This window comes from Eufriesea mexicana, unplaced genomic scaffold, assembly GCF_001483705.2.
Source record: "Eufriesea mexicana isolate 0111107269 unplaced genomic scaffold, ASM148370v2 scaffold294, whole genome shotgun sequence".
NCBI lineage: Eukaryota > Metazoa > Arthropoda > Insecta > Hymenoptera > Apidae > Eufriesea > Eufriesea mexicana.
Window position 1 is genome coordinate 1,915,590 of NW_016908489.1, and position 27,917 is coordinate 1,943,506.

The 27,917-nt window shown below is 26.0% G+C and overlaps 7 protein-coding genes across 9 annotated transcripts; 5 read left to right on the top strand and 2 right to left on the bottom strand.

Annotated features, from left to right (window-relative positions):
• Window positions 1-845: 845 nt before the first annotated feature.
• Window positions 846-1,544, top strand: Bug22 (cilia- and flagella-associated protein 20). The gene is made up of 2 exons (XM_017911942.1): window positions 846-1,150; window positions 1,239-1,544. The coding sequence occupies exons 1-2, from the start codon at window positions 875-877 to the stop codon at window positions 1,542-1,544; spliced, it is 582 nt and encodes a 193-aa protein (XP_017767431.1). The 5' UTR covers window positions 846-874.
• Window positions 1,545-2,972: 1,428 nt separating this feature from the next.
• Window positions 2,973-5,971, top strand: LOC108556098 (putative zinc finger protein 724). Its single transcript, XM_017912050.1, has 5 exons — window positions 2,973-3,462; window positions 4,550-4,783; window positions 4,864-5,093; window positions 5,175-5,552; window positions 5,626-5,971. The coding sequence occupies exons 1-5, from the start codon at window positions 3,301-3,303 to the stop codon at window positions 5,969-5,971; spliced, it is 1,350 nt and encodes a 449-aa protein (XP_017767539.1). The 5' UTR covers window positions 2,973-3,300.
• Window positions 5,972-12,111: 6,140 nt separating this feature from the next.
• Window positions 12,112-17,391, top strand: Naprt (nicotinate phosphoribosyltransferase). Of its 2 annotated transcripts, XM_017912047.1 has the most exons (11): window positions 12,112-12,395; window positions 12,830-13,000; window positions 13,107-13,233; window positions 13,446-13,657; window positions 14,130-14,248; window positions 14,317-14,510; window positions 15,220-15,405; window positions 16,361-16,586; window positions 16,668-16,988; window positions 17,054-17,182; window positions 17,259-17,391. In XM_017912047.1, the coding sequence occupies exons 1-11, from the start codon at window positions 12,326-12,328 to the stop codon at window positions 17,334-17,336; spliced, it is 1,833 nt and encodes a 610-aa protein (XP_017767536.1). In that variant the 5' UTR covers window positions 12,112-12,325; the 3' UTR covers window positions 17,337-17,391. The 2 variants fall into 2 exon arrangements, with proteins under 2 accessions (XP_017767536.1, XP_017767538.1); XM_017912049.1 differs by lacking the exon at window positions 15,220-15,405.
• Window positions 17,392-19,070: 1,679 nt separating this feature from the next.
• LOC108555996 (palmitoyltransferase ZDHHC22) lies at window positions 19,071-19,893 on the top strand. Its single transcript, XM_017911897.1, has one exon. It carries the CDS (start codon window positions 19,071-19,073, stop codon window positions 19,878-19,880), a length of 810 nt encoding a protein of 269 aa, XP_017767386.1. The 3' UTR covers window positions 19,881-19,893.
• Window positions 19,894-20,397: 504 nt separating this feature from the next.
• Window positions 20,398-21,607, bottom strand: LOC108555997 (stromal cell-derived factor 2-like protein 1). The gene is made up of 4 exons (XM_017911898.1): window positions 21,475-21,607; window positions 20,929-21,124; window positions 20,641-20,865; window positions 20,398-20,566 (listed from the first exon to the last, which is right to left on the bottom strand). Exons 1-4 carry the CDS (start codon window positions 21,548-21,550, stop codon window positions 20,398-20,400), a joined length of 666 nt encoding a protein of 221 aa, XP_017767387.1. The 5' UTR covers window positions 21,551-21,607.
• Window positions 21,608-24,627: 3,020 nt separating this feature from the next.
• Window positions 24,628-26,011, bottom strand: Zfrp8 (Zinc finger protein RP-8). Its single transcript, XM_017911842.1, has 4 exons — window positions 25,577-26,011; window positions 25,059-25,476; window positions 24,877-24,979; window positions 24,628-24,807 (listed from the first exon to the last, which is right to left on the bottom strand). The coding sequence occupies exons 1-4, from the start codon at window positions 25,935-25,937 to the stop codon at window positions 24,628-24,630; spliced, it is 1,062 nt and encodes a 353-aa protein (XP_017767331.1). The 5' UTR covers window positions 25,938-26,011.
• Window positions 26,012-26,203: 192 nt separating this feature from the next.
• On the top strand, window positions 26,204-27,271 carry LOC108556024 (transmembrane protein 50A). Of its 2 annotated transcripts, none has more exons than XM_017911934.1 (5): window positions 26,204-26,226; window positions 26,423-26,521; window positions 26,772-26,878; window positions 26,940-27,100; window positions 27,171-27,271. In XM_017911934.1, the coding sequence occupies exons 2-5, from the start codon at window positions 26,423-26,425 to the stop codon at window positions 27,269-27,271; spliced, it is 468 nt and encodes a 155-aa protein (XP_017767423.1). In that variant the 5' UTR covers window positions 26,204-26,226. The 2 variants fall into 2 exon arrangements, with proteins under 2 accessions (XP_017767423.1, XP_017767422.1); XM_017911933.1 differs by lacking the exon at window positions 26,204-26,226 and adding an exon at window positions 26,258-26,342.
• Window positions 27,272-27,917: the final 646 nt, after the last annotated feature.

Genomic DNA, 27,917 nt, shown 5'->3' on the forward strand with positions numbered 1-27,917 from the left:
CACGTTAATTTAGTCTCATAATACTGCATATGTTTACGTTAAGTAAATAATTAGAACTGCTTTTTTAATAATGAAGAAAAAAAATTATAATATACAATTAACGTTTTTAATGTCGTGGTATACAAAGTGAAAGTTGCGCTTAAAATAAGTTGATTCTCTTATTCATTCCTTATGAGAGGACAGTCGTAAAATGTAATTTTCAGTAATATTGATAAAAAAGCACGATTGGATGAAAAAAATTAAAAAATAGTTATGGCAGTAAAAATTTTACACTGATAAAGTTTTTTATGGCGAAAAATCGTTACTTCCGTTTTAAAAAATGATTGTTTAATACGTAGGTATCTACTGCTTATTTAAACTTTATCGGTTTGTATTTGACATTAATAAACGATTGTAAAAATGTTAAAATGTTTTATTTTTTGTTTTATTTGTTTTAAGTTTTTAAAATGTTAAAATTAAGTTTAAATTAAAATTATTAATATCGAAAGACTATAATCGATAAATTCGAGATAATCGTTTGTTATTCGATGTCGCTGTAAATCTAACGGTAACATTGATTAAACACAAATGTTATAGGTTATGGTCATCGCTAAAGTTATTTAGCAAATCAAATTTTTCAAAGAAAATGTTGATTTAAACTACAAACGTTCTTATTCATCGAATGATGTTATGTTCTAAGCGGGGCTAACTATTTCAAAAATAAAATCAGTTAAAACGTGTAACTTCTTACTTCACGTCATAAAATGAAAGGTTAAGTTGTGGATGAAAATGAAAGCATAAAATTCTTTAAATTCTCCAGGCGCATGTTTTTTTAAAAAAAGTAACTGAAAAACATTCATTTAAAAGACAAAGAAAGAAAAACAAATAAGTGATCATGTTTAAAAATACTTTTCAAAGTGGATTTTTATCGATCTTGTATAGTATTGGTAGCAAGCCATTACAAATTTGGGATAAAAAAGTTAGAAACGGACACATTAAACGAATCACGGATAATGATATACAGAGTTTAGTATTAGAAATATTGGGCAGCAATGTTAGTACCACATATATCACTTGCCCAGCAGATCCCAGAAAAACTTTAGGTATTAAATTACCATTTCTAGTGATGATAATTAAGAATTTAAAGAAATATTTTACATTTGAAGTTCAGGTAAGAAAATATTTAATTAGTCAATTATAACAAAATATAATATATAATATAATATAAATATCAAATGATCATAAATATTTGATTTTAGGTAATTGATGACAAGAATGTACGCCGTAGATTTCGTGCTAGTAATTACCAATCAACAACTAGAGTCAAACCATTTATTTGTACAATGCCAATGAGGTTGGATGATGGATGGAATCAGATTCAGTTTAATTTAGCTGATTTTACTAGACGTGCATATGGAACAAATTATGTTGAAACATTAAGAGTTCAAATTCATGCAAATTGTAGAATACGAAGAGTATATTTTTCTGACAGACTATATTCTGAAGATGAATTGCCAGCAGAATTTAAATTATTCTTACCAATTCAGAACAAGGCAAAATGTTAAGTTAGTTTTAATTCTCTAACATTTCCTAAAAATGTTTAAGAAAAAACAAAAATAAATCATATATTTATAAATTAATCAATTTTGTGACTTTCACTTACAGTTAATATTTATTTTATAAATATATATTTAGCACATTGACAAATTACTATATGTTATATAATGATGATTGACGACATTAAAAACAATATATATTTCATTAAATATATTTTATTTTTTACATATATTTTTGTTAGATATACATTACATTAAAAGATATAAATCTACTTAAAAATTACAACAATGTGTGCATAAAATAAATCTATTTACATTTGTATAAAATTTATATTTAGTTAATTACTTTGATTGTATTTTTTGTTCAATAAAAAGTATGAATTGATTAATTAATTACTCGTATTTTTTGTGTAAAATAAAATTTACTCTATATAAAGCACAAAGTAAAACTTTGTAAAATAAACAATTCGAATTTATAGATGTAAGTTCACATTTTCAAAGTATTTGTCCATTTATTATAAGAGTATATTTTTTCTGAATATTAAATGTTTGAACTTAATGTTACATAATTAGGTTAATTAGAGTAATTTGTTTTATTTATAACAACAAAATTATAAAGATGCTATAATGTTTTATAACAATTTTATAAAAAGTTATCTAACTTGAATATTAATGATATACGAAAAATTAAACATTAATTGATAAGTAAATATATACGTACATTAAAAGCTGTAGAAAACAAGATAGTAGTCGTATATACTTGGGAAGTGTATTAATTGCTAATTATTAAGTATTGATTTTTTTAAATGGGGACGTAGCATATTCAAGGGGGAGGCTGTTCGTTCGCAAGTACCTGGAACTATTTTTCAGTGCGACAAAAACGTCTACATTTATCCCGCCCACCACGGGCGTAGTAATACATGTTTGGAAAAATGGCGGGAAAGTTTGGAAAAATTGTCATAAAATTTGTCGATGTGGCGCGACTTGCAAGTAATGTATCGATCAAGATCTATTTCTAGTAAGATAAAGTTATGATTCTGTAACGGTACAAAATATAAAATAACTCTATTAAATTATTTGTGAAGAAAATAAAAAATACAAACGAATGGGTGAAAGAAGATGGCGGACCAATTAAGAGTACCGCGCTGATACATTTTATTCTTTATTTCTAGCAAAGAACAGTATTTTAGAAATATGAATCCATAGATTTCACGTGAAATCTTTAATTCTCACATAAATAAGAAATAAATGATAATAAAAGGTATTATAATTTGCTAATAGTAATTTCGTTTAATATGACCGGAATCCATAAATAAAACAATTGGTTATATACATATGTTTTTCAAATCGACGAATGCTATTATATATTTTGTATTGAGCACTCGTTTCGGGAGAGACGCCGACGCCCGGCGCCGACGTCGTTTTTAAAGCGTCAACGTTGTGCTGGAGTAATCTCACCCAATCCGGGAGACACATAAGTAAAAAAAATCGTTAGAATAATCAACCCTCTCAGACACGTTGGCACATCGTAAAGATGCATTGCTGAAAGTTTTATATCGGACATTTCCGACGTTTTTCATCAAGGTGCTAAGATAACGAAAGGGAGGGAAAATAATAATAAGCAATGAATTTAACATCGTGAAACGGCGCCGCGTGAAATCATTTAATATAAATCATTTTTAAAACGTGCTTGTATATATAAATAGTGAAAAAAACATTTCTTTAACGTGGTGATATCTCGTCATTCTTTTTCTTTCTTTTTGAAATGGGTACGGCGGGTCGCGATTTCGAACGCGATCGGGAGGACGAGATCCACTGCCGAATTTGTGCTAGTGACATACCAAGAAACGACGGGGTTCACATTTTCGCAGAGGATGGTAGACGGCACTACCTGCAGACCAAAATACGAAAATATCTGTATATCTTGGTAAGTCTTTTTCTACTTCATGTGAATTAGCGGGATCGCTATTGTATGCGCGCCCACACATATACACAGTTAAACTAACGTGTGTGCGAATTTTTTTCGAAAACTCCACTTGGTACCCTGTTATCAATGTTTCGCGCTCTACCCCACCTGTACTCCGTTTTCTATACATGTGAAGAAATACATCTACATTTGTCTCTAAAATTTGAGAATTACTACTGAACTTTGAAATCTTTCATAGTGCCACGCGCCAATACAAATTCGAAATATAATATCATTTTGGGAAAATAAAATATTAAAAATAATGCATTTGTTTTAATTAGTTTACATAAACATTATTTATTAATTACAATAATTAATAAAAAATTCGATCGTTAATTCACCTTTAGTTAAAAATGAACCTTATTTAAAAAAAAATATTTTATGTATTTATGTAAATTAAGGTGGAAATTCACGTAATTAATACTTATGTGTATATATTTACTTTGGAATAATCAAATATCTACAAATAGTAAGATGGAAGAATCCATTTTGATGGGAATACAGAAGTGTTAAAAATTAGCATTTTATTGATTACAATAAGTATGCTATATGCGCTATATAGATGTTAGCGCATCTATAAATATAATTCTATCCATAAGATAACTCATAAATAGCGCGTAGCGTTTTTTAAAACAAGATTATACATTAAAGATTTAATACGATTTGAATTTAAAAAAACTTTCACGATTTAAATAAAAATAATTATTTATATAAAAGTAAGGTTATTTTTTACTAAAAAAAATTATATAGAATTATTAGTTTGATAAGAAAATAAATAAAGTACATTAATTTTATAAATTATTTATAATCATTTTATTATAAATTTTTATTAAAACAATTTCCTTTGCATTTTTTTTTTTTAATTTTTTGACAAGATATAGAGAAACATTAAATATTAACTTTTCCTATTGTATTTTAATTTTTAATGCTTTTACTTATATAACTGCAACATTTTTAATTACTATATTTTTTATATTTAATTTTTGTCTACTTTCATTTTTATTCTCATTTCAAATCAATCTTTTATCAATTCTATATTTTGTTATAGGTATCCTCAGAAGATAAATTATCAAAAATGGTGTGTGTTACGTGCATCAAAAGATTAGAAAATATTCATCGATTTGCCATGATGGCATATAGGACACAGGAGAAGTTAAAATCACAATTATATAATACTGATAACATAAATACACTGGATGCAGAAAGAGAAAGTATTAAAGATATGCAAAATATTACAAAGAGGATAGAGGATAGAGGACTGTTGCATACAATATTAACAAAAGTATATTATAATCATTGCTATGTTATAATTATGTCCTAAATTGTATTGTGTATATTTATTTAACATACATTATCTTTTAGGGAGCAATAGAAATTTTAGCTGAAGGTGAACCTTTGGGACCATCAGAATTAATGTCACAAGAAGATAAATGTCATACTCCAAGTATGGAAGAAATGGAAGTCAAAGTGGATCCAATGTTATTCTTACAGTATGGCATGGAGCATTCAGCATCAGAAACTTCAGAAGCTTCCGACACAGAAGAAATAATAACAAGAATGAACTCTCCAGAGCCACTACCACTAACAAATAAGTAAGAATATTTATATTAGAATTTATAACATTTTTAATATATATGATTATATATTCATTAAATAGTATTTATTTTCTACAGAAATGATGAAGAAAAAAAGGAGAAGAAAGAAGAAAACAATACTAAATCACAAGAAGATACAGAAGAAACTATTTCTAATACAACAAAACCTCATGAATGTACAATATGTGCTCGATCTTTCATATCTCAAATTGGTCTACAAAATCATTTGTGGTCTCATTTGCCTAAAGATAAACGACTTGATGGAAAGCCTATTTTAAGATCTCAGCAAGTTTATTCTACTAATGGTGTACTTCATATGAATTCAGACAACAATTCATCTGGCAATTTTATCTGTCCAGTTTGTAGTAAAAAAATTTCTACTAAGGGAAATCTAAAAGTACATTTGGAAACTCATCGGCCTAAAGGAAAATATGGTTGTGACATATGTGGTAGAATGTAAGTATGAACAGTTATATTTACTTGAGTACCTGCTAAGTAACTATTAATACAATTATTTATCTTGTTTTAGCTTTAAAACACAGTCAAATTTATTTAGACATAAAGAGTACCATGGTGGAATACAATTTCCATGCAATGTATGTGGGAGAGTTTATCCAACAAATTCTACATTAAGGGCTCACAGTATAACGCATTCGGATTTGAGGCCTCACGCGTGTCCTCTTTGTGATAAAACTTTTAAGAGAAATCAAGATTTAAAATTTCACATAAATCAACATACAGGTGCAAGGCCTTATCAATGTCCATATTGTCCAAAAGCTTTTGCGAGTTCAGGGAATTGTTTCTCGCATCGCAAAAGAATGCATCCCCGAGAAGTGCATCGAGACAGACAAAGAGCAGCAGATTTAATGAGATGAACCATGGGTAGCCAATACGAAGAATGGTTTTAGAAAAAATGTAATAATTTACGATATTGTCGCATCGATGTGTATTAGCTATTATAACGAAGAAAATGAGCTTTAGTTCTGAATATTAATGGTGCTAATTCAAGAAGCAACGGAAATTTTGTATACTTTAATTGAATTGTTTGAACTTAGTATTAGATACTTATTATTATTGACAAGCACTTAGTTGTTTGTTCTTATGGCGTAAGTAGATCTTCTTTACATAAAATAGAAACAAACAAATATATATATTTTTCTTAATTTTTTATCTTATCAATGTTATTGAACTTGATATACTTCCATTGTTGTTGATAACTTTAGTGATTATTATTTATTGACTCATATATAGTACAAGTGATAATAACGATAGGTTTTAAACTCTCTAGTTAAAATAAGAAATTTGTATTTTTTACTCGTTTATCTATATTTAACTTGTATACATTTTCTTCTTCATCTGTAAGAGTAGAAATTATATTTAGATCGTCCTTACTACCATTTCTTAAGAACGATTTTACGATAATGTGGTTCGAAAATTATACGTAATATAAAATTTTATTTTATGTGACCATTGTTAAAGATGTAATATCGTAATATCGAATTATTCAATCAAGATGCAGTATTATTTGAATAATCGTCAACTTAGAAATTGACCCATCGCTAATGATTACTGTAAAACATTAAACTTTAAAATTAAGATTAAATCGCATTTCTCATAATTTGTGTTAAAAACTTACTAGTAAAAATAAAATTAGTAAATATAAGGTAACTGTGATTTTTTATAATTCGGCGGTATATTAAAAAATTTAATCATATTCGATGGGTTAAGTAATATATACATTAAATATTGTAGATATAAAAAGATAATAGTAATGAAACTATTTATTTCCATACGCTCAAAATTTGATCTTTGACGAAGTATAATTTTTTTTTATATTTAAATACAAATAAGGCATTTATAATGTTTTTTGAAATCTTGAACGGGTACTCTGTATATTGTATGTGATATTTTTAAGCAACATGTACTTAGTATTTTTTCAGAAGACGAAAGGTACAAAGTGTTGAACGTTGAAATTATTTGATACTTATTTTACGATTGTTGTGTCATCAGAAGAGCGATTTCATTTCATTTTTACTAATAACGTAAATGGATTTGAATGGTGACAAAGGTTCTAAAAAAAAAGAAAAAAGAAAAAAAAAACGTTATTTTGTCCATACAAAGAACTGTTTAACAATATTTGATAAAACATTTATATTTACGACAAAATATTTAAAAAAATGACCAAAGAAGAAAAAAGGAAAGAACGGGAAAAGAAAGCATTCTTCAAAAGGAAAAAGTAGAAAATTTTGTAGTTCGAGGCATATTTTCAGCACAATACATGAACAACATCATCATTAAATAACGTTAAGACTGTATACGAAATTCTGTGTCAAATTAGAGTAATGCGTAAACGTAAGATATTAGTATACGATATCAATGGCTGTATGTGGCGAAAGATGAGTCTAGTTTATTCAGAATGCAGTATTAAGTATAATGAATAACGTAGAAGCTGTAGCTGATGTTACAAACGATTATAATGTTATTCTTTTAACGATTAAAGAGAAGTAAATGTTAACTAAAGTCTGAGTAGCTTTTAGGGAATTTTAGGTAAGGAGTTTTTAGAGGAGAAGTCATGTAAACGTAGAGGATTATAGCCTCTGCTTCCATATATACCATATACATTCGCACACATGCTAGATAGTCCAAAAAGGGGGATGTTCGATAATGAACAATCACAAAAAAATGTACGACGATCATTGCATAATTAATGAGTAGTAGTTACGGACAGAAAGAAAATCGTGTGTAATCGCGTTACTACATTAGCGTAGTAGGGTGACCAAGCTTTCGCTTTAACGAAAAAGAAATGGACCAAGGAAGAGTGGAATTATATTATAATTAATATATTGAATTCAGTTTAAGACAAACTTTGATACTTTTCGCCATCTCGTGCATTTAATTTCAATTAAAAATTATTTTTTAAAGCATTTCTTAAAATATTTTAAGTACTTTTTCGTTTTACATATAAAAAATATTTAATAACGCGGAAGCTTCGATGCACCCTAGCTTATTTAGAGATACAATCGTATATTTTGCAATTCAATTTTCGCAAACGCTTGCCACTTATGTAGTTGAATAGACGAAGATTATTGGGTAATTATATATCCGTGAAAATAATCAATTTTTGATAGAAAAAAAAAATGAAAACGGATCGCTCACGGTCTCGCTTTCAAGGCTCAATTTTTTCACCTAGTTATTAAAGCAGAAATGAGCAAATTATCTACTTACTTACTTCCGTATTTCGTTCTAGCCCCAATACTGCCAAATACATTGCTTCCAGAAAATGTTATAATTATTGATATTAATTTATGTTTATATATTACGTTAATAAATTTCAAAAAATTTATATTAACTAATATTACTATACTTTTAAATAAATTTGCTCAGCTCTTGCTGTAGGGAGTCAAAATTGAGTATTTTTCTAAAGTCCACGTAACACAAAAGCGACTAGCGTTTAAATTAGCAATTAAACAATATCTCAGAAGTGCCAGTAACACAGTAAACTAATGTAGTGTATTCCGGCAGACAAATACTGAATAATTAAACGTAGATTCGCGGTATGAGTTATCGATAATATCAATTGTGACACTTAATAAAGTGATTGTATAAAAAAATTTGCTTCAGAGTTCATTCTTTCATTCTAATACATTTGTCATGTTGTTTAGTAACAACTACCTTATTTAATATCCCAAACAAAATTCATTTCATAAAACTGTTTCAATCTTTTCGTATCTTATTTTGTATTTCCCGCGAAAACCAAGTATATCGAACGACTTTTTAGTCGAACTATAATAGTGAATTACGTTGTTCTGTAGAGGTATTACTCTTACTTCGAATATCGAATATATCTCCGGACACATTAGTTTTCGTATATGATTGCATGAAAGTTAATCTGAATCTTGACAATAAAAAATTATTGTTTTTCACGATATAAGTGTCTAAAATATAGATATTATTATTAATAATAAGAAGTATATTAATTTTGAAAAGAAATAAATTAAAAAATCAAAGTAAGTGGATAGAAAAATGGTTAATGAAGAAGTGAAAGTTAGTATTCATTAATACTAAGTACTGAGATTATTATTATGATACCGAGAAATTAAGAGACAGTAATAGCTACGATAATAGTGTCGATGACTGAATCATTTATAAGTTGCTTAAACCCATCAATTGTATCGATGTTTGCATCGTGAAACGTATCAGCGTCCGAAGAGCTCGCTGGCTTTTTATGATACAAAGAGATTTGAAAGGATAATATTGTTTAGTTCAGAGGAACTATTGTCCTAAGTTGAGCAATTGATGCAAATTGCGAAATAACGGTGAGAGAAATATCAATAAAGGAAAATTTATTTTAAAAAGTGTTCAAAATGATATTCATTAACCTCCAGCGTTCTGCTAGGTGGAATACCCTGTATATATGCATGTACTTACATACATAAGAATATGAAATATGAGTCAGCATTCGAATTAGCCGTTAATTTCTCTTCTCTGTCATCCAGTGATAATCGAGTACAAATTACAAAATCGAAAGTGAGCTATGATATAATCTTAACAATGAAAAATCATATTTCCCTGGAAAAGTAAACAGTGGGAGACAGAAAAACAGACAAATTAGGATTAAAGTCAATAAATTAGAGTATTTACACAGATAAGAGAAACAGAAATAACGATTGCATCATATACGATATGGAATGTGCAATAATACACAAGTTAAATCAATTAGATCGAATTTGTTTAGTTTGTCTTCAATTCAGTGGAGAGATGGAAATGTAAAGATAGATTTTTTATAATTAATGATTATCGTCTATCGATATGTAACTGTTAAGCTTTCCTAACTGATCGATTATGTATAAAATGTAAGAAGTAAAGGATTAATGTCACAAAGCTACGTATATACTTAATGCAGTACAATAAAAATATTACAATTTTTTTATTTGTCTTTTCTGCGATGGTGCCATTTAATGTAACATCGTTATCATTTTTCAGGAGATTTATTACGTACACTGAAATTACATAATCCAACGGAGAATGTATAATTTCCATTAATTTATCAAAACATTGTGTCAATCTTTCATCACTTTATACGATTTAATTTTCAAATTTGTTAACAGTCAACAAATTTATCAGAAGAGGAATAACAAACAAGTTTTATGCTCAGAAATATGACCTTTTTACGGACAAATCTTTTTCTCTTGGTAAAGAACACTGATAGAGTCGAAAAATGATGTATGTTCGTCTGATATCTGGTATTGCATAAATATTAAAGTTATGTGATTGGATATAGGTTATAATTCATACCTCGAATACGATACACTATATTGCGCTAATAATGCGGTAAAAGTTAACGTGCAATTAAATTAATGGATACGGAAGGAATCCAAGTTTGAAGTTGTTTTATAACGTGCAACATTGCACGCGAACGAAGCGTTTGTTTCAAAGTTACACGATAACTTTCTGTGTTTAAATAGAACTTTTCTGTCGAAGAATGAACAGCTGCAATGTTGTATCATTATGGCAAGGTCATCATATACGGACATGTTGCCCCTAACGATACGTACGTGTTTAATCGAAGAGTGCCCCAATCACCACGAAGCTGTGCTATAATTGTACTTCCCGTGACATGACACCATTAGAAGCGATTCTATCTTCGAAACGAGAAGAAGACGTAACAAATGTTGGGAAAATCACATTCAAACAAGAAAAATTAAATAAGTGGGCCTCTCCTTTTTATACTTATATGAAAACGATATAGTTCGTTTTGCAATCTTATCTAGTTAGAGCAGTGTTGAAAATTATAATGCATTTAGCCTACAAGATTACGACGCTTCGTCGAAACAAAAATTTTAAATAATAATCTAGAACCACTCCATTCCTTTTTAGATATATGAATATGTACTTAAAATCAATCACTTAAGGCTAAAACGTGAAGTTATTCTTTATATTTCATTTGTAAATATCAGTATAATCACGATAATTAATATAACGATATATAATTATTACTGTTAATGTTAATGTACTTCTATTGTTACTATTTTGTTTTTACACTTTTAGTGCTATTATTTAGTAACACCGTTAAACAGAAATAAATGTTATATGTTATAATTGCGCAATTTAAAATTTATTGTACATGAATTTCATTATATTATTATGTTGAATGTATACAGAATGTTCACGGAAATATTAGCCAACATTTTTCTAAAAAATAATAAGCATATTGAAAATGTGAAAGGAAAAAAAGTTTTAGTGCTTTCTATAACAATAATGTGTACCAATTTTTTATATTTACCATAATTTTCAAGAAACGAGTGATCTTCGATTTCTATAGTCTATATAATTGTTTATATTATATGAAAACGAATATTAAGACAAACTCAATCATATAGTATACTAAGATGTTCAAGATCACACAAGGTTAGAAATGAAAAAAATGTTTAAACTATTTTTCATCGTTGTATGTAGGGGTATTTCTAATTGACAAGACTATCGCATGTTCAATATTCTGTATATATACATTATTATGTGTATAATAAATTAAAAAATATATCTAACGAATATATTTCATAATTCATATTAATTTAGCATTAAGTTACATCATGACCCTTGATGGTATTGTACTGACTTTAATAGTTTCGTAAAGCGGTTAAATCAGACCATCAAATATATATTTAACTTGTACGGAATTACTACACATTTTAAATAAGTAATTACTAATCTATATATCTAAAGTAAATTAAATGAAATGATTTATATATCATGTCTCAGTTTTATATCCTTTTCTTGTTTCAAAATAGATTTCATTCTATCTTTGATCAACAGAATGATCATAATGTACTTTCATAGAGAAGAGGGAATGAAAAAAAAAGAATTCAATCATGGCGCAGAATTAATTCATGGTAATTTCTGCGCATTTACGTGCACGAACTAAAATGACAAATAATTCCTAATAATTTCTTAAGGAAAACTTTTACTATTGGCGGAAATGGCAGAATAACAAGTCTTTCATAACGTCCTTCAAACGTTCCTATCGATTCTGATTATACGCGAAGACGTTATAATACGAAGTGTACTGTCGAAACATGCTAGTTCGTCGGTAACAGTGCTTGACCGTTTGTCGTTCAGTGACTGGTGTAACATTCATCGCTATTGGAGGGAAACATACCTTACAATTGTTTTTTTTTTCTTTTCTGTCGATCACAGTATCTTAAGTTGGACTACTAGAATTTTAAAGAAAAATGTCAGACAACGAGAATAAATCATGGTGTCATTCACGTCAAAATTGTGTCGTGCAACCACTTTTAACAGGTACTTACAATATGTACTTACATGCAATTCTTATTAATTGAAGAAATAATGTTAAAGGAAGTAACCTCAAACACGCGGGTTTACTTTATCTTATCATTTTCTTAATAGATATATTAAGTAATGATGTAACACGTGATGTTTCAAAATATTATCTACATGAATTGAACATTATAATTTTCAGTCAAATATTTTTAAATTTTCGGCTTTTTATTTTTTTCAATAAATTAAATTTATTGAAATTAATGTATTTAATATGGATTTGTACATAAATAATTGTTTTGTTATTGAAGAAAAAATTTATAATTAAAGTTAAAATTTGTTATTATATATAATTTGTAAATTATATAAATTTAAAAATATACGTAAAAATGTCAAAGAAAAATTTAAATATCATTTATATGATATCTAGATTTATATTGGTTTCATAATTGTAGATTTATACCAAATTACAATGGCATATGCCTATTGGAAAAGTGAGAAAATGAATGATCATGCTGTATTTGATTTATATTTTCGTAAAAATCCTTTTCAAGGAGAATTTACTATTTTTGCTGGGTTGGAAGAATGTATTAAATTTTTAGAGAAATTTCGTTATTCTTCTAGTGGTATGTATCTACTTTCAAATAGTATATTATCTAAATAACTTGAATTTACAAACATAAAAGATTGTTTACATTTTGAGATTTGTTATTAAAATGTTAATTTACACAGATATTAAATACTTAAAGTCTACAATGCTTTCATCAGTTGATCAAAGGTTTTTTGAATATTTGGAAAACTTGACTCCAAAAGATGTAACAATATCTGCTATGGAAGAGGGTTCAGTTGCTTTCCCAAGGTTAGTAAAAATTCTTTGGAAATTGCATGCATCATGCAAATAATATTTAGTTACGTTAATCATCATCATCATTGTCATCGTTTAGGAAACTTTTTCTTGCTCTTAAGACAGCAGTTAGAGTTAACGTTCAAATGCTTATCAACATTACATATTTGATGAAACATCAAATCTTAATAAGTTAAAACCTCAATACAAATTGATATGTTATGCAGAATACCATTACTAAGAGTAGAAGGTCCATTAATAATGGTACAACTTTTGGAAACAACACTGTTAACATTAGTTAACTATGCAAGTTTAATGGCTACTAATGCAGCCAGATATCGTATGGTTGCTGGGAAAAATATAACATTGTTAGAATTTGGACTTCGAAGAGCACAGGGTCCTGATGGTGGTTTAAGTGCCTCTAAATATAGCTATATTGGTAAATATTTTTTGTATCTTTATTTCCTGATACTTGTTTTATCGATTGAATACTTAATAACTCATCAATAAATTCATTCCTTATACAATATATAATAACTATTTACCATATTACTTTTATTATATGATTCACTAAATATAATAGTGATATTTATATATACTTACAAAATTTATATTTTTATTTTCAAATATTATTTATTTTACAATTTTTTAAATTATAATCAATAAACAGTACCATTCTGTAATACTTTATACCATCTTGATGATATATAACTTAATGATGAATAAATAATGTAATTAAATTTAAGTATATTTACATTATACAATTATATTTTATATTTTAAAAAGATTTATATTGAAATACGTATTTGTATATTAAATATAAAAAAATATATTAAAATATAAATATATTAAATATAAAAATTTTCCATCTTGTTTCTTAATTAAAAAAAAAGTAAAAAATATTTTTTTAGGTGGTTTTGATGGTACAAGTAATGTCTTAGCAGGAAAGCTTTATAATATTCCTGTAAGTGGAACACATGCACATTCGTATATCACATCTTTTACTGGTATCGATGATTTGCAAGAAAAAGTAAGTCAGTATCTTAATTAACTTGATTCAATAAAAATTTCATTTTAATATTTTATAACTTTTTTCAGACTTTGGCACATAAAGAAACAGGAAAAGTTTATGATCTTTTAGAATTAGCTTACAAATATCAAAATTCCATTGCAGCTGATGTAGGAACATTAGTTTCTGAGGCTTCTAGTGGAGAATTAGCTGCTTTAATTAGTTATGCCATAGCTTTCCCACAACGATTTATTGCTCTTGTAGACACATATGATGTGAAAAGGTATGACATTTTGCTTATTTTATCTATATTTTATTCCTATTTTTATTTTTTTTTTAATGTGTATTGAATTTTTCTGTTGTACATTTGATATATTGGAATAGATATTTTTTTAATCTTTTACATATAGGTATAACGTGTGTATGTATATCTAATTATTTGCATGCATATATTCAGAGTTCTATTTAAGGTACATTATAAAGTTATGTTTTTATATTGGCTATATTAATGTATTGAGCAATATTCTTTATTTAATATTAATTTATTTGCAAAATCTTTTATTAATTGCAAGCTTATAGTGTTTACTTCGAATATAAATATCTGTATTCTTCCCATTTGCATGAGTATAAAGTAGTGAAAAGAAATAGATAATGCAAAATACTTAATACAAATATGTATATTTAAAATTAAATACATACTATATAGAAATTCATTAATTGTTTCTACAAGTTCTGAGATAATCACGATTTAAAATTTAATTTCATTTTAAGAGATAATTAAAAATTTTTAGTACTAAATTTTATTAAACTTTTTGTAAAATACTAAAAATATGTTCAAGAAACACTGGTAATGTTGTATCATTAATTTTACTTTTAACTGAAAATATATTTAATTGGGTTTAATATATTCATTAGTAATCCTAATTGCAAATTCACAAAGCAGGCATGATGAAACATATACACACTGTAGCCTAACAGGAGTGTGTTTATAGTATTGAAGCCTCCGCCAAGAGACAGGCATGTATAGCCAGCCTAAATGTAAACAATAAACATCTAACAAATGGGTCCAATACACATGCCCAAAATGGTGTCAGAAACAATCCGATTATATCAGAATCAACTTCGCATCACAAGAATGGCTTTTTAAGTCAAGGCGAATTGGGTGAGCTCTATGTGAGGTACGATATTATCCTCTTTGTCTGCTTTGCAGGATAAATCATCATGTTTTTTCATTTACCAAATACAGTTAATCACTCAACTATTTTCATAAATAATAAATATACGTTACTAAAATTTTGATTTAATGTTTATTTTGTTAGATTTTAAATTATTGTATTTAACTATTACTTATGTTGTAATAACAACATATAAAATAACACTTCATGATATTTTAAATATAGTATTATTTTACTTAGTTTAATTGATTTATAAGAAATTACATCATTCTGTAAAGCGGGCAAATCTATAAGTCGTTGCTTCATTTCTTTACATATAACGATAGTAAAGGATCTAGGAAATCGTGAGTTACATTTCAAAAAATTGTACAAAATCTTGTATGAGACATTGCGACCTTATATAGTACCCTTCCCAATTCAGCCATGTAAAAAAATAATCATTAACTATCTGATATCGTATTAATAATATAATAACATCGACTCTAAGAACTTTGTCTGTTAATATCTTAAAAATCATAGAAATATATAGATAATTTAAAAATGTGTTAATAGAAATAAAAGAATTATTCTATTTACACAAAGTTTTTTCCATTGTATCATAATCAATATATTCTTAAAATTGATAACTTGCATGTAGTGTAGCAATTTACATTTTATTCACATGTCCTATATACATTAGTTATAATTTAGATATAAAATCATTAGTGGTATCATATATTTCATCTAATTAATGATTATACATATTTCATGCTTTATAGTATTAATAGTAACAATAGATTTCAGTATTTTGGAGAATCTTTAGTGTGTGTATATTTTTCATAAAAAATAAATTAATAATGTAGAAACATGCATTATGTTTCAAACTCTGCGATAATACTGTGTAAATGCATGTATAATTGATAACGATGTTCCATCTTGTTACATCTATGTATAATTTATAAGTAAATTTTGTACTCAGGAGTGGTCTTCTAAACTTTTGTGCAGTGGCACTGGCTTTAAATGACCTGGGTTACAAAGCAATTGGTATAAGAATTGACAGCGGCGATTTAGCGTATCTAAGCAATACTGCAAGAGATATTTTTGAAAGAATTGCCATCAAATACGATATGCCGTGGTTTGCGAAATTAACAATCTGTGCGTCAAATGATATTAATGAAGAGACCATTCTAAGTTTAAATGAACAGGTAGACAAATAATGTGAAAGAAATTTAGTTTCTCTTTATAATAAATTTGTTTACTTTTTGTAAAGGATGTTGTTTTTATAGAGTCATAAGATCGATTGCTTTGGAATTGGAACTCATTTGGTAACGTGTCAAAGGCAACCAGCATTAGGCTGTGTTTATAAAATGGTTGAAATTAATTGTCAACCTAGGATCAAACTCAGCCAAGAAGTTGATAAAGTAACAATACCAGGAAAGAAAAATGCATTCAGATTATATGGAGCAGATGGATATGCTTTGATTGATCTGTTACAAAGATCAACAGAAGAAATTCCACAAGTAAAACACAAAGTTCTCTGCAGGCATCCTTTTCAAGAGTCAAAAAGAGCTTATGTAATTCCATCACGAGTGGAACCATTACATAAGGTAAACTAATTAAATATTACGTTGTATATATTTAATAATTTAAAATATTTTTTATTAACATTTAGGTATATTGGAAAAATGGTAAATTATGCCAACCATTGCCTACATTACAAGAAATACGAAATAGAGTTCAAGAGTCCTTAAAAACACTCAGGAATGATCACAAAAGAAATTTAAATCCTACACCATATAAAGTAAGTTTCAATAAATATTTAGAATTATAAGATATTTATGTAAAACAATTAGAAATTATTATGGTGATTTATGCAGGTGGCTGTTAGTGATGATTTATATAATTTTATACATGATTTGTGGTTACAAAATGCGCCCATTGGTGAACTTTCGTGAAGTTGTAAATACATCATCATTATTAAAAAATAATGAACAAAGATTATGAACTTAAATGGCCTATTATTACATTAAGTTGAAGGTTTCAAGTTCTGGTTGTACAAGCATTTGATTATAGTAGTATATTTTCATAACTTATAAAATCCATATTATATGTTTATATAGTTTTACAAGTACAACATGGATAATCTTTAAGAAATGAAGTTTTAGATTGTATTACAAAACGATAGTCTTTGCAGTAACTATCATACACATTTAGCTATTCTTGATTTTTAACAAGGTACAAAACGGGTAAACGTGAATTAATTCTGCACAATTCATAAACTATTTTATATGTAAACAAAAAAGATAGAGTGTACATATAATAGAACTAAATTATAAAATCAGTAATGTAACTGAAGTGTACATAATTATTGATATCTTTCAAATTTCTTTTTATATATTAAAACCATTCATTAATATTTTCTAGCTTTTCTAGTTTATAGAAGTTAATTTCTTTTTTAATGGAAAAAAAAATTAAGAAAAATGATTTTGTAAGATAGCATAGTAAAAGTACTTTGATTATTCGATGAGAACATTGTACAAAGTTTAAGCATAATAAAAATTAAATGTACAATTTTAAGATGTATAAATGTGTATAAAAATCTCAATGAAAAGGAATCTATTTGATATGTGATATATGTATTAGAAAAAAATGTTTCGTTACTAAATATCTTTATATATCACAAAATTCATTAAACCTTTATTTTTAAAATCACCCATTTTATTAAAAAATGTTTATAATTTAATCTCATTTTTATATTATGTTATTGTATTCTAAAATGTTTTCAAAAATTTGTATAATTAGTAACCTGCAGAAAGTTAAACTTTATACAAAAATTTTAGTAAATTACATAGTGAATCTACTGTTTTATCAAATCATATTTAATGTATACAAATATACAAATAAAAATAATTGTTTTTGTAAAATATTGTTATTTATTGATCACATACTAATATATTAATACCAGTGTTTAAGTACAACCAATTTTTTAATAAAAGCAATATATAATAAAAGTTTTCCTTTTATATTTTTTTATAGTTATATTCACCTTCTCACTACCTCGATAAAAAATTTAATAATTTTAAATAATTTCTATCCTACAAGTTCTTCCCTACTATGCTCTATTCTTCTTGAGCATTAGTTTCTATAGTCTTACAAATCAAAGTAGAGTTACTGAATATGTAAAAAAATAGAAACAACCGTACAATCCTAATATCAAATATGTTATTACATAACAAATTTTATTTATTAAAAAAAGGTAATTGCTATTTGTTGAAATATTTGCAATTAAATTGAAGAGGTTATAATCAAGATCAATGAATAACCTCTACAAAGTTATTAATAGTTACAAATTAGAAATATGTCATAATATATTTCTTAAACAATAAATTAATATATGTATCGAATTACATTATCAAACTAATTTTTCTTTCTTGTAAGATTAATATTAAAACTTATATTTTATTTTATTGCTTGAACTCAAAAACAGCTGAAAACTAATTAGAAAAATCTTCGTAATATGTTTCCTCTTGCAGGAAATAAAAAGAATATACTGATACAATTATAATAAATTAATATTGAGAACAGTGAAGAAGAAGAAGCAGAGAAGAAAAACAACATTCTGTATTCAATTTGAAATTAATTAAATTTTATTTAAATTTATGCTATAAAAGATATTACAATTAGAAAATATGAAAGTATTTCCTCAAATTATTGTAAAAATTTGTCCGTTTATTGCATTGCTGTATAGTATAGTTGTTATTATTCTAACAACATATATTAATGAAAAGCTTACACCAGTATTCATATTTTTTTGTATTCAAGTATATTTAAATTGGTATTCAATATATGCTATAAGTTATAATGCAACAATTATGGAAGTTAAAATAGTAGGAAAGAAATTATTAGTATATAATAACACAGAAAACAATGCTGAATATAAATATTGGTATTGTGAAAAATGTATAAATTATACATATAAACCAACACAGCACTGCATTTTTTGCAAAAAATGTTTCCATTTTCGTGATCACCACTGTTTTTTTTTAGGTGCTTGTATATTGAGACAAAATATTGGAAATTTCATTTTATTTTGTTTTTATACATCATTAACATGTATATACTCATTATGTACTCTTGGACCTTACTTGTATGAGAATATTAATCGTGTAATAAGAACAGATACAGATTCCTTCAACATATTTTTGAATTTCTGTTTTCCTATTGCTCTCGTTAGATTACTACATTCAAAAGAAAATACTTACATACTGCTTGTAACAATGTTTGATATATTACTTTCTATTTTATGTATTTCTTTAGTGTATACAACATGGAAATTGCATAGTTGTATGACAGGTAAACAACGATACGCAAATATAACAGGAAAACAAACACTGAAAGAAATTTTTGGAAGCTATGGCCTTTCAAATATTATTTTCCCCTATAATGGTCTTATAGGAACTAGAGATCTTAATGGCAAATATGAATTAAAACAAATATAATAAATAATGGAAATACCTGCTAAACAAATAAACACAAAAATATGTTTATGCATTTTTTACAGAAATGTGTATATATAAAATGAAATACACATTCCTCAGTTATTGTAAATTGTATTATATTGTAATAAATATCACATATATTTAATACATTTACATGTTTATACATTCGCACAAACCATATTTTAGTCTTCATACATATAGTGTGATGAAATAATTTTCTATTACTACAAATACATGTATAATAAAGATTACAATAAAAATAATTGTGATTACTTATTTTATTTAGCTTTTATATATATCATGAAAATAGGGGTAACAATAAATTTTTGGCAACATAAAATTATTTAGTATATTGTTAAGAAAAATTTTCCTTTACAAAAATGTAGAATAATAGGTACTAATTTGTGATGAAATTTAACGATAAATTAATGTAATATTCTTACTTATTTTTAATTTATAATAGAATTACTTTTAACTATTACCATAACAAATTTTGTATCTAACTAAAAATTTTATTTTACAGTTCTGTATGTGCATGATGTTGGGCTTCGAAATCGTTAGGATGAATAAATATTCCTTCTGTTGTTATCCATTGAACATGAGGAGAATTAGAATAATAATCACCTACCACTTCAATCTGACCGCTAATGGGATTATTATAAGTTATTCCACTTACTGCTAAATATCTGTAAAATAAAAGAATTTCTAAATATTTAAAAAATTCTTTCTTATATATCATACAAAAATATAAGAAACTTACGTGTCTGTATCTACATGTTTTAACATAATAGTTTCATTTCTTCTCCAAAAGTCACTATCACATTTCAAAAGCCAATTATCACCATCATCACCTTCTCCCTTATGATTACCATAAGCAGATATTTCTTGTTTACCACTAAGTATTGAAACAACACGATGGGAATGGAGATTTTTTTTTGTTGCTATATGTTCTAGTCTTATAATATTTCCACATTCAATTGGAGCACTATTAAAAATTATTATTAACATCAAAAAATAAATTATATTATTAATGTCGTCAGTTACGTACCCTCTAGTACACTGATTCTTTGTTCCAGCCTTTACAAGCCAATAAGAATTTCCATCTTCTTTCGCTGTAGTCCCTGTTACTGATTGTTGGCCACTACCACTCCCATATTTTATGTCATGGGAATGTAATCTTACTTTATAATTTACATTCATTAATTTTAAGACAGAACCACATGTTACATGTTGTGTTCCTTTAGCTGAAAATATTTAGAAATTTGATAACAAAACATTATTCTTATTCAGAAATTTTACAACTATAATTTTTTTTTCAAAACAATGTATAATGAAATTATACAAATACTTTGTACGAATTATTAATATGAAAGGTACAAAGTAAAATTTCAACTTTTTACTTGATAAGAAAAAATAGGTTAGCAAAAAAATACTATCGATTTTAATAAAATGCTTTAGAACAATAAAACATGAGTATTTTATAAGATACAAGATATAACAATTTATTAACTATAATTAAAACATTAGCGATATCTCAAATTAGATAATCCTTAATTTTGACATTTCATAGAAAATACAACATATATTGAAATACCTTTTACAGAATTTGTCCAAAATACAAATATTACAAATGAAATCATAAATGTGAAATAAACGAAATTTTCTTTCATTTTTAGGACACTAATAAAACTTTAAAAATTGCAAAGAAATAGAAGCTGAAAGTTCAATACACGTGTATACATCGATATACGTGTCAACTTCCTATTGGTGTATGTGTAATATGACTAACTCAGTGGTTCTCAATTTTTTTATAATTTGAAATCAAACAATTAGAGTTTATTAAATAGTAACAAATTGTCACATATATGTGTATGTGTGTCTGTGCGTAATTTATAAAATCCTTATGAATTAAAAAAGAAAGTGTATACTAAACTGAAAATTTATAATTTATGTAATCGAAAAAAAATTGCAATGCAAGAAAATACTTTTGTAAATAACAATTATACGTTCAAATTACTTTATTTCCATATTTATTATGCAAATATTTTATAAAACAATGCTTTCTATCTTTAATTTAAAGAATAGTGAAACCACTAAAGATTTCATAATGACATGTAAAATAATTCATGTAGAAAAATGATGTATTATATTAAAAATGCAGTAATGTCCTTGGAATCATCTCAGAACAATTTTCTAATAAGATTGATAATCATTTCATAAAATTTGAAAAACGTAATAAACTGGAATTTAACATAAAAATTTAAAAGCTATCTACTTTGACATAGAGATTTTTTAATAATAGTACAAGTTTTCTTCTTATATAATAAAAACCTTACTTATATTCCCTTAAGTGGAATATGTATATATCCCAATATCGTGTAACATTTAGCATGAAAAATATTTGTAAATGTTATACATTTAATGCATAATGTTTGTATTTGATTATTGAATGATAGGAATGAAGTGCCATATGTGCAGACATTTAAATCTGCTGTCTTATTTAAATAATTCTTTGTATAATTTAATTGTACAAATGTATCAAGGAACTGTCCAAGCATTCTTGAAATACATTGTATATTGTGTTTTAATGGTCAATAATGAACACACGCCAATTAATACTCAACAACTTTTGGACGGGTATTAACATAAACATATGCTGCTATTACAACAAATGTTGCAGCAATGGTTGGTAACACAACTGTAAAAACACGTTGTTTGTTCTCTAGAAATTCCTTTTTTCTTTCTTTCTTCTGTTTATTTGTTTCTTTTGTCTTTCCCTTCAGTTGGCGCATCTTCTTGCTACAAATAAAATATTCATGTTAATAATATATATTAAAACAAACTTATTACATTTTTGTTTAAATTAGTTAATGTAGAAGCAACATAGTTGTAGATTATAAAATTATGGAAAAATAATAACAATAAAGATTTCTAGACATTTTTTAAAAATTATTGAAGTAAATTAATATATAACTTTCAACCATTTGAGTCAAGATGTTAAAATTATTATTAATACATTACCACAAATGTTGGTAAATCGTAAATCGAATACTTGTTACTTCAATCTTAATCAAATTTATTTTTTAAAATATAAAAATATCAAAGCAAATCCAGTGCATTTATGTTGCATATGTTTATGACAATTTTAAATACTATTAACATACACGCGCTTTATAATAAACGAAAATAATTTGTATACTGAACTGCAAACAAATAAGAATATAAATCTTAATACCTTTAATAGTTAAGACAATCAGATATTAAAAAACTTCCAAAGCCTGTTTTGGAATTCTCAAGCAATCGAGAAAAGCAGATTTACGTACATGACACGTAATAAAATAACGCTACCCTACCAATCGCAATTCCTGTCACTTCCGTATAGAGGTACTCAATTGAACTACGTTAATCAGTATAGTTTATTCAAACTATACCCTTGTGTCGTTTATTCGAATATCTTTTTCAGACAACATATCAAAAAGAATTATTTCGTTCCTTTTACTTTCATTTTACAATTATTATTTATTCAGATAAGTATTAATATTTATTTTAAATGATATAAGGCTTTCAAATGTAATACATTTTAACGTCGCAGAATAGTGTTATAATAATCATTGTTATGATTGGTAGATAGATTAAATGAAGAAAATTTTGTTAAAACGAATATTTCAAATCACAAAATAAATATGAAGTTTTTTTTTTTTCTGTATGGCATAGTATTTAATGGTTAATTTGTATTAATTATGATCATCATCCATAAAAATAAAAAAATTTCGTATGATTGTATAGCTATTACTCTTATAATATATTAAATTTTTATTGTAAAATAGTTACTTTTTATTAAATTCATTATAAAAAAAATGTAATATTTTAGAAGTTGACATCTGTTAGAATACTCTAGAAATTTTGTTTAATAAATCGGAGATTTCAAAAATGTTACTGTTATCATTGAACTATTTTATATGATTTTTATAGACTTGATCATAATAAAAAATTAATTAATAAGTTTTGTAGTTATCAAATTTGCAATATTATGTAATATATAATATTTGATAAAATTTAAAAAAAATTATTAGTATTAACAAACAGATAATGTATATTTTGCATTGTTATCAGCATTGTCAGATCTGATGCTATGCCCTGACTCAACTTTTATATAATTGGCTAGAGCAGGGACAGTAGAGGAAAAACTACTTAGATTTATGGAAACCATATCATTTAGAAACATAACACAAGGCCACTAAATTATATACTACAATTTTATGATTGAAATAGTTATTATGCTACTTATATAAACAAATTAAAGAAAAAGTCGACAATACAAAGCTCAGTGAACATAATAAAAGAAGTAAAATATATTTTATATAACTATATTATCAGAAGAAGCTATTATTTATTCAATATTTTTTAATATAGTGCTACAACTGTTAATAATCATTCAAGGGAACTTATATTTTGTAATATTATTTAATTACTAATTAGTATTTTTTCTATAAGATGTTTAATATGGATAAATAATGCAGAGCATTGACTTAATTTTAAGAGATGTTGTTTATTTTGTTTTTCATTAATTATACTTATAATGTACTACAGGATCTTTAAATTGTATAAATAAAATTCGTATTATCTGAATCATCATATACTTTATTTCGAATAATTAAAATTGTTATAAAATATCATATTTTTTATATTACAATAAAATTTTAATTAGAAATTACAAACATTTATTATTCTTATACTACAATATATATTATTCTTTTAAAGCATCACTAAGATTACTTTCTACAATATCCTGTTTCCATACATATTCCATGCTGTATCCATTTTTAGGTACACACGATCTTATGCAAGTGAATACTGCTAAAATACCCCAGTCAATAGATTTTAATGCATTTTCAAAGTCTAAGAAATTTAACAATTGAGGCATGACCTATAAAGGATAATCTCATTAATTGTATATGTAACATCTGTTAATAGACATACAAAACTTTTACTTCACCTGAAATTCAAATTGTCTTTCCCCATTACATTCTGGACATCTTGGTATTTCAAAAATTTTATTTTCATCTGAAATATATAAAACATGACCTCCTCTGTCATATCTGGAAATATAAAATCTATCATATTAAAGTGATTTTACTTATTTAATAAAGCAAAAAAAACAGTATAAAAAATCTGAACCTTAATATTTGATCTCGATATCTATCTATAGTTGAAAGAAATGTAAAAAATGTTTCATCTACATGTTGATTAGCCATACTTGAAACTAAATCTTGTACATTTTCATGTGGAAATGTTCCTGCTTCACCTTTTTCTACCATTGTTTTATATTTTTTCATTTCTTCTTCTTCTTTAATTAAATCATCTGTATTGTCTATATCTTCTTTATCTTCCTCTTCTATTACTATTTCATATTCTGGTAACAAAAATTTAGTCATTTTCATTACTTTTTGATTGTTACCACAAATTTCTTTATGCCCATGTTTCCAATCATAAATTTGATGAGCACGACAACAGTAATTTACTATTTTACATATAGAACAATGTTTTGGTGCTAATATTCCACAAATATAACAAGTTTTCACCCATTGATTTACACCTAAAATCATTTAAGTTGTTTTTTCTTGTTGCTTCATAAAGTATTGGAATAGTTTAGATAAACAATGTAAAAATTTAAATCAATCTCTTAAAGTACATACTAATATCAGTTCTCCAATCATTTTGTTCTATAGGCGGGTCTGATGGATAAAATTCATTTATCCTTGGTAACTGAGAACGGAAAACTTTTAAATTTCCGTTTTTATTCAATTGAGAGCATTCTACTTTTTTACATATAAAAAGAAAGATCGTTCTATGAAAAGCATCTTCACTGTTTTCATATGGTGCATAAATTTGACATAAAAAGATACAAGGTTCTTTACAATATTCACACTGAAGATACTTCTCTCCGGGTATATTTTTTAAATCAAGCCATGCTGGTTTACCGCCGACTTTACTTGGAAAGAATCTACTTTCTAATTGCCAAGATTCGCATTTTTTTACGAAACCTAAATCTGTCATTTTTTTAGGTAACGTTTGATCAACTTATCTGTATTATAAAATAAAAATTAGTAAGGCATTTCTTTTGATGACAGTTTACAATTGTACACGTGCTAATCTATTTACTTATTCTTATAAATTGTACCACTTTTAAATTGTAACTAAATAAAATATTACTAGAATTATTACACTATATTAAAAACTAAAAGCTGTTTTTCTTAGGTTATTATTAATCTTTTTAATAAAATAGTTTTGCTTAAAAAAATGTGTACAAGTTATTTATAAAATACTTTACAATGCTACATCATAGGTAATTATCAGAGCAGGGGAGATTCTTTAAATTATAGGAAGTTTACAATCTTATGAATCATTTTCATGGACAATAGTTCCATAGGTGTACATTATACATCCTTGCGTGATAATTTGGTGATTGTTGTTTCTTATTTAGGTTAGCCATTTAATTACAATATTCAATTTCTAAACTATTTTATTGTGAATTTTGAAAGATGATGTCTCTTTTGGAAAGTCTACAAAACTCAACATGTGCGTGGTTCGAAATAGGCAACAAACGAAATGTAATAGTCTCTATGTCCGCCGGATCTTTGGTAAACATTACAATTTACATTATTCTAAATGAAACTGACAGTAAATAACAATATATTTGCGATGTAATTGTTCATAAAACATATCAAATTGTGATACTACAGTAGTATAATTTTTATTCTTTTTCTGTGAGATATGTGTATTTTAATATAAAAATGAATAAGATAAATAAAGTATATACTTTTTATTGCAATTTTAATGATTTGTAAAAATAAAATATAATACAATAATGATTATGTTTTGCAATTCCAGTTTTTTATAGGATGGTGGTTTATCATTGATGCCCATGCTAAGTATCCTGATGAAATGGCAAAAGCATATCATATATGTGGAATATTTGGAACTATATCATTATTCATGTAAGTTAATGATTATATTTCTATTGTGTAATGATTAAAAGTTATGATTTATTTGATTCAGGATAAATTCTGTAACAAATGCTCAAATCAAAGGTGATGTACCTAATGGTGGTTATCTTGGAACAAGAGGTGCAAAAAGTTGGTTATTTATTGGATTTGTAATAGGATTTGCTGCAGTTATTGCAGCTTGTTGGATTTTATTTGCAAACTTTGTAGCTGCAGGTTTATATATCTTACATAATTCTGTGCTAATGATTGTCATTATTTTAGTTTCATTAAGTTGATTTTTCAGGAGCTCAGCATCATTGGCCTGGTGTAGGACTTTTTCTACAAAATATATTTATCTTTCTGGGATCCCTTACTTATAAATTTGGACGACTAGAAGAGATATAAAATTACTCAATGTTTGTATATTACAAACATCTTTACATATTTGTGTAAAAATTTTTGGTTCTACTGGATTTTAAAATGGAACACTTTTTATTGAAGAACAAATAATTATACATTGTATTATGAACAAATTGCATTAGTTCATTGTAAAATTATATAACTATTCTTGCTTTTATTTACATAAATGTAGTTGTTTAAATGCTTACTTGTATTACTCATTCATAGTGAATTGTTTTAAATTCAAATAATTAACACTATTTTACAGTTACATATTTGTCATGTAGGTTGCTTAATAAAATTATAATATTTTTGTGATAGCTTTCTTATTATAAAATACAAGGTAAACAATTAAACTAAAATTTGATAAGATTTTGACTTTTAATAAATATCTATATACAAAGATTATTTTTGTTGCAAATACTAACATAATTTATACTAAGTTTAGCATTTATTGATGTAAAACTGCACGACTGTATACTTTGATTTTTTAAATAAATTGTAGTTGTAATTATTTATTACATAATTCTTTATCATTCCCTTTTACTTTTTGTTATTATAATTGTATCAAATATTCAAGAGATGAAAGATTAAATTTAACATTTAAAAAAAAAAAAAAAAAAAAATTGCGAAGCCAGAAAATTCTTTGAAA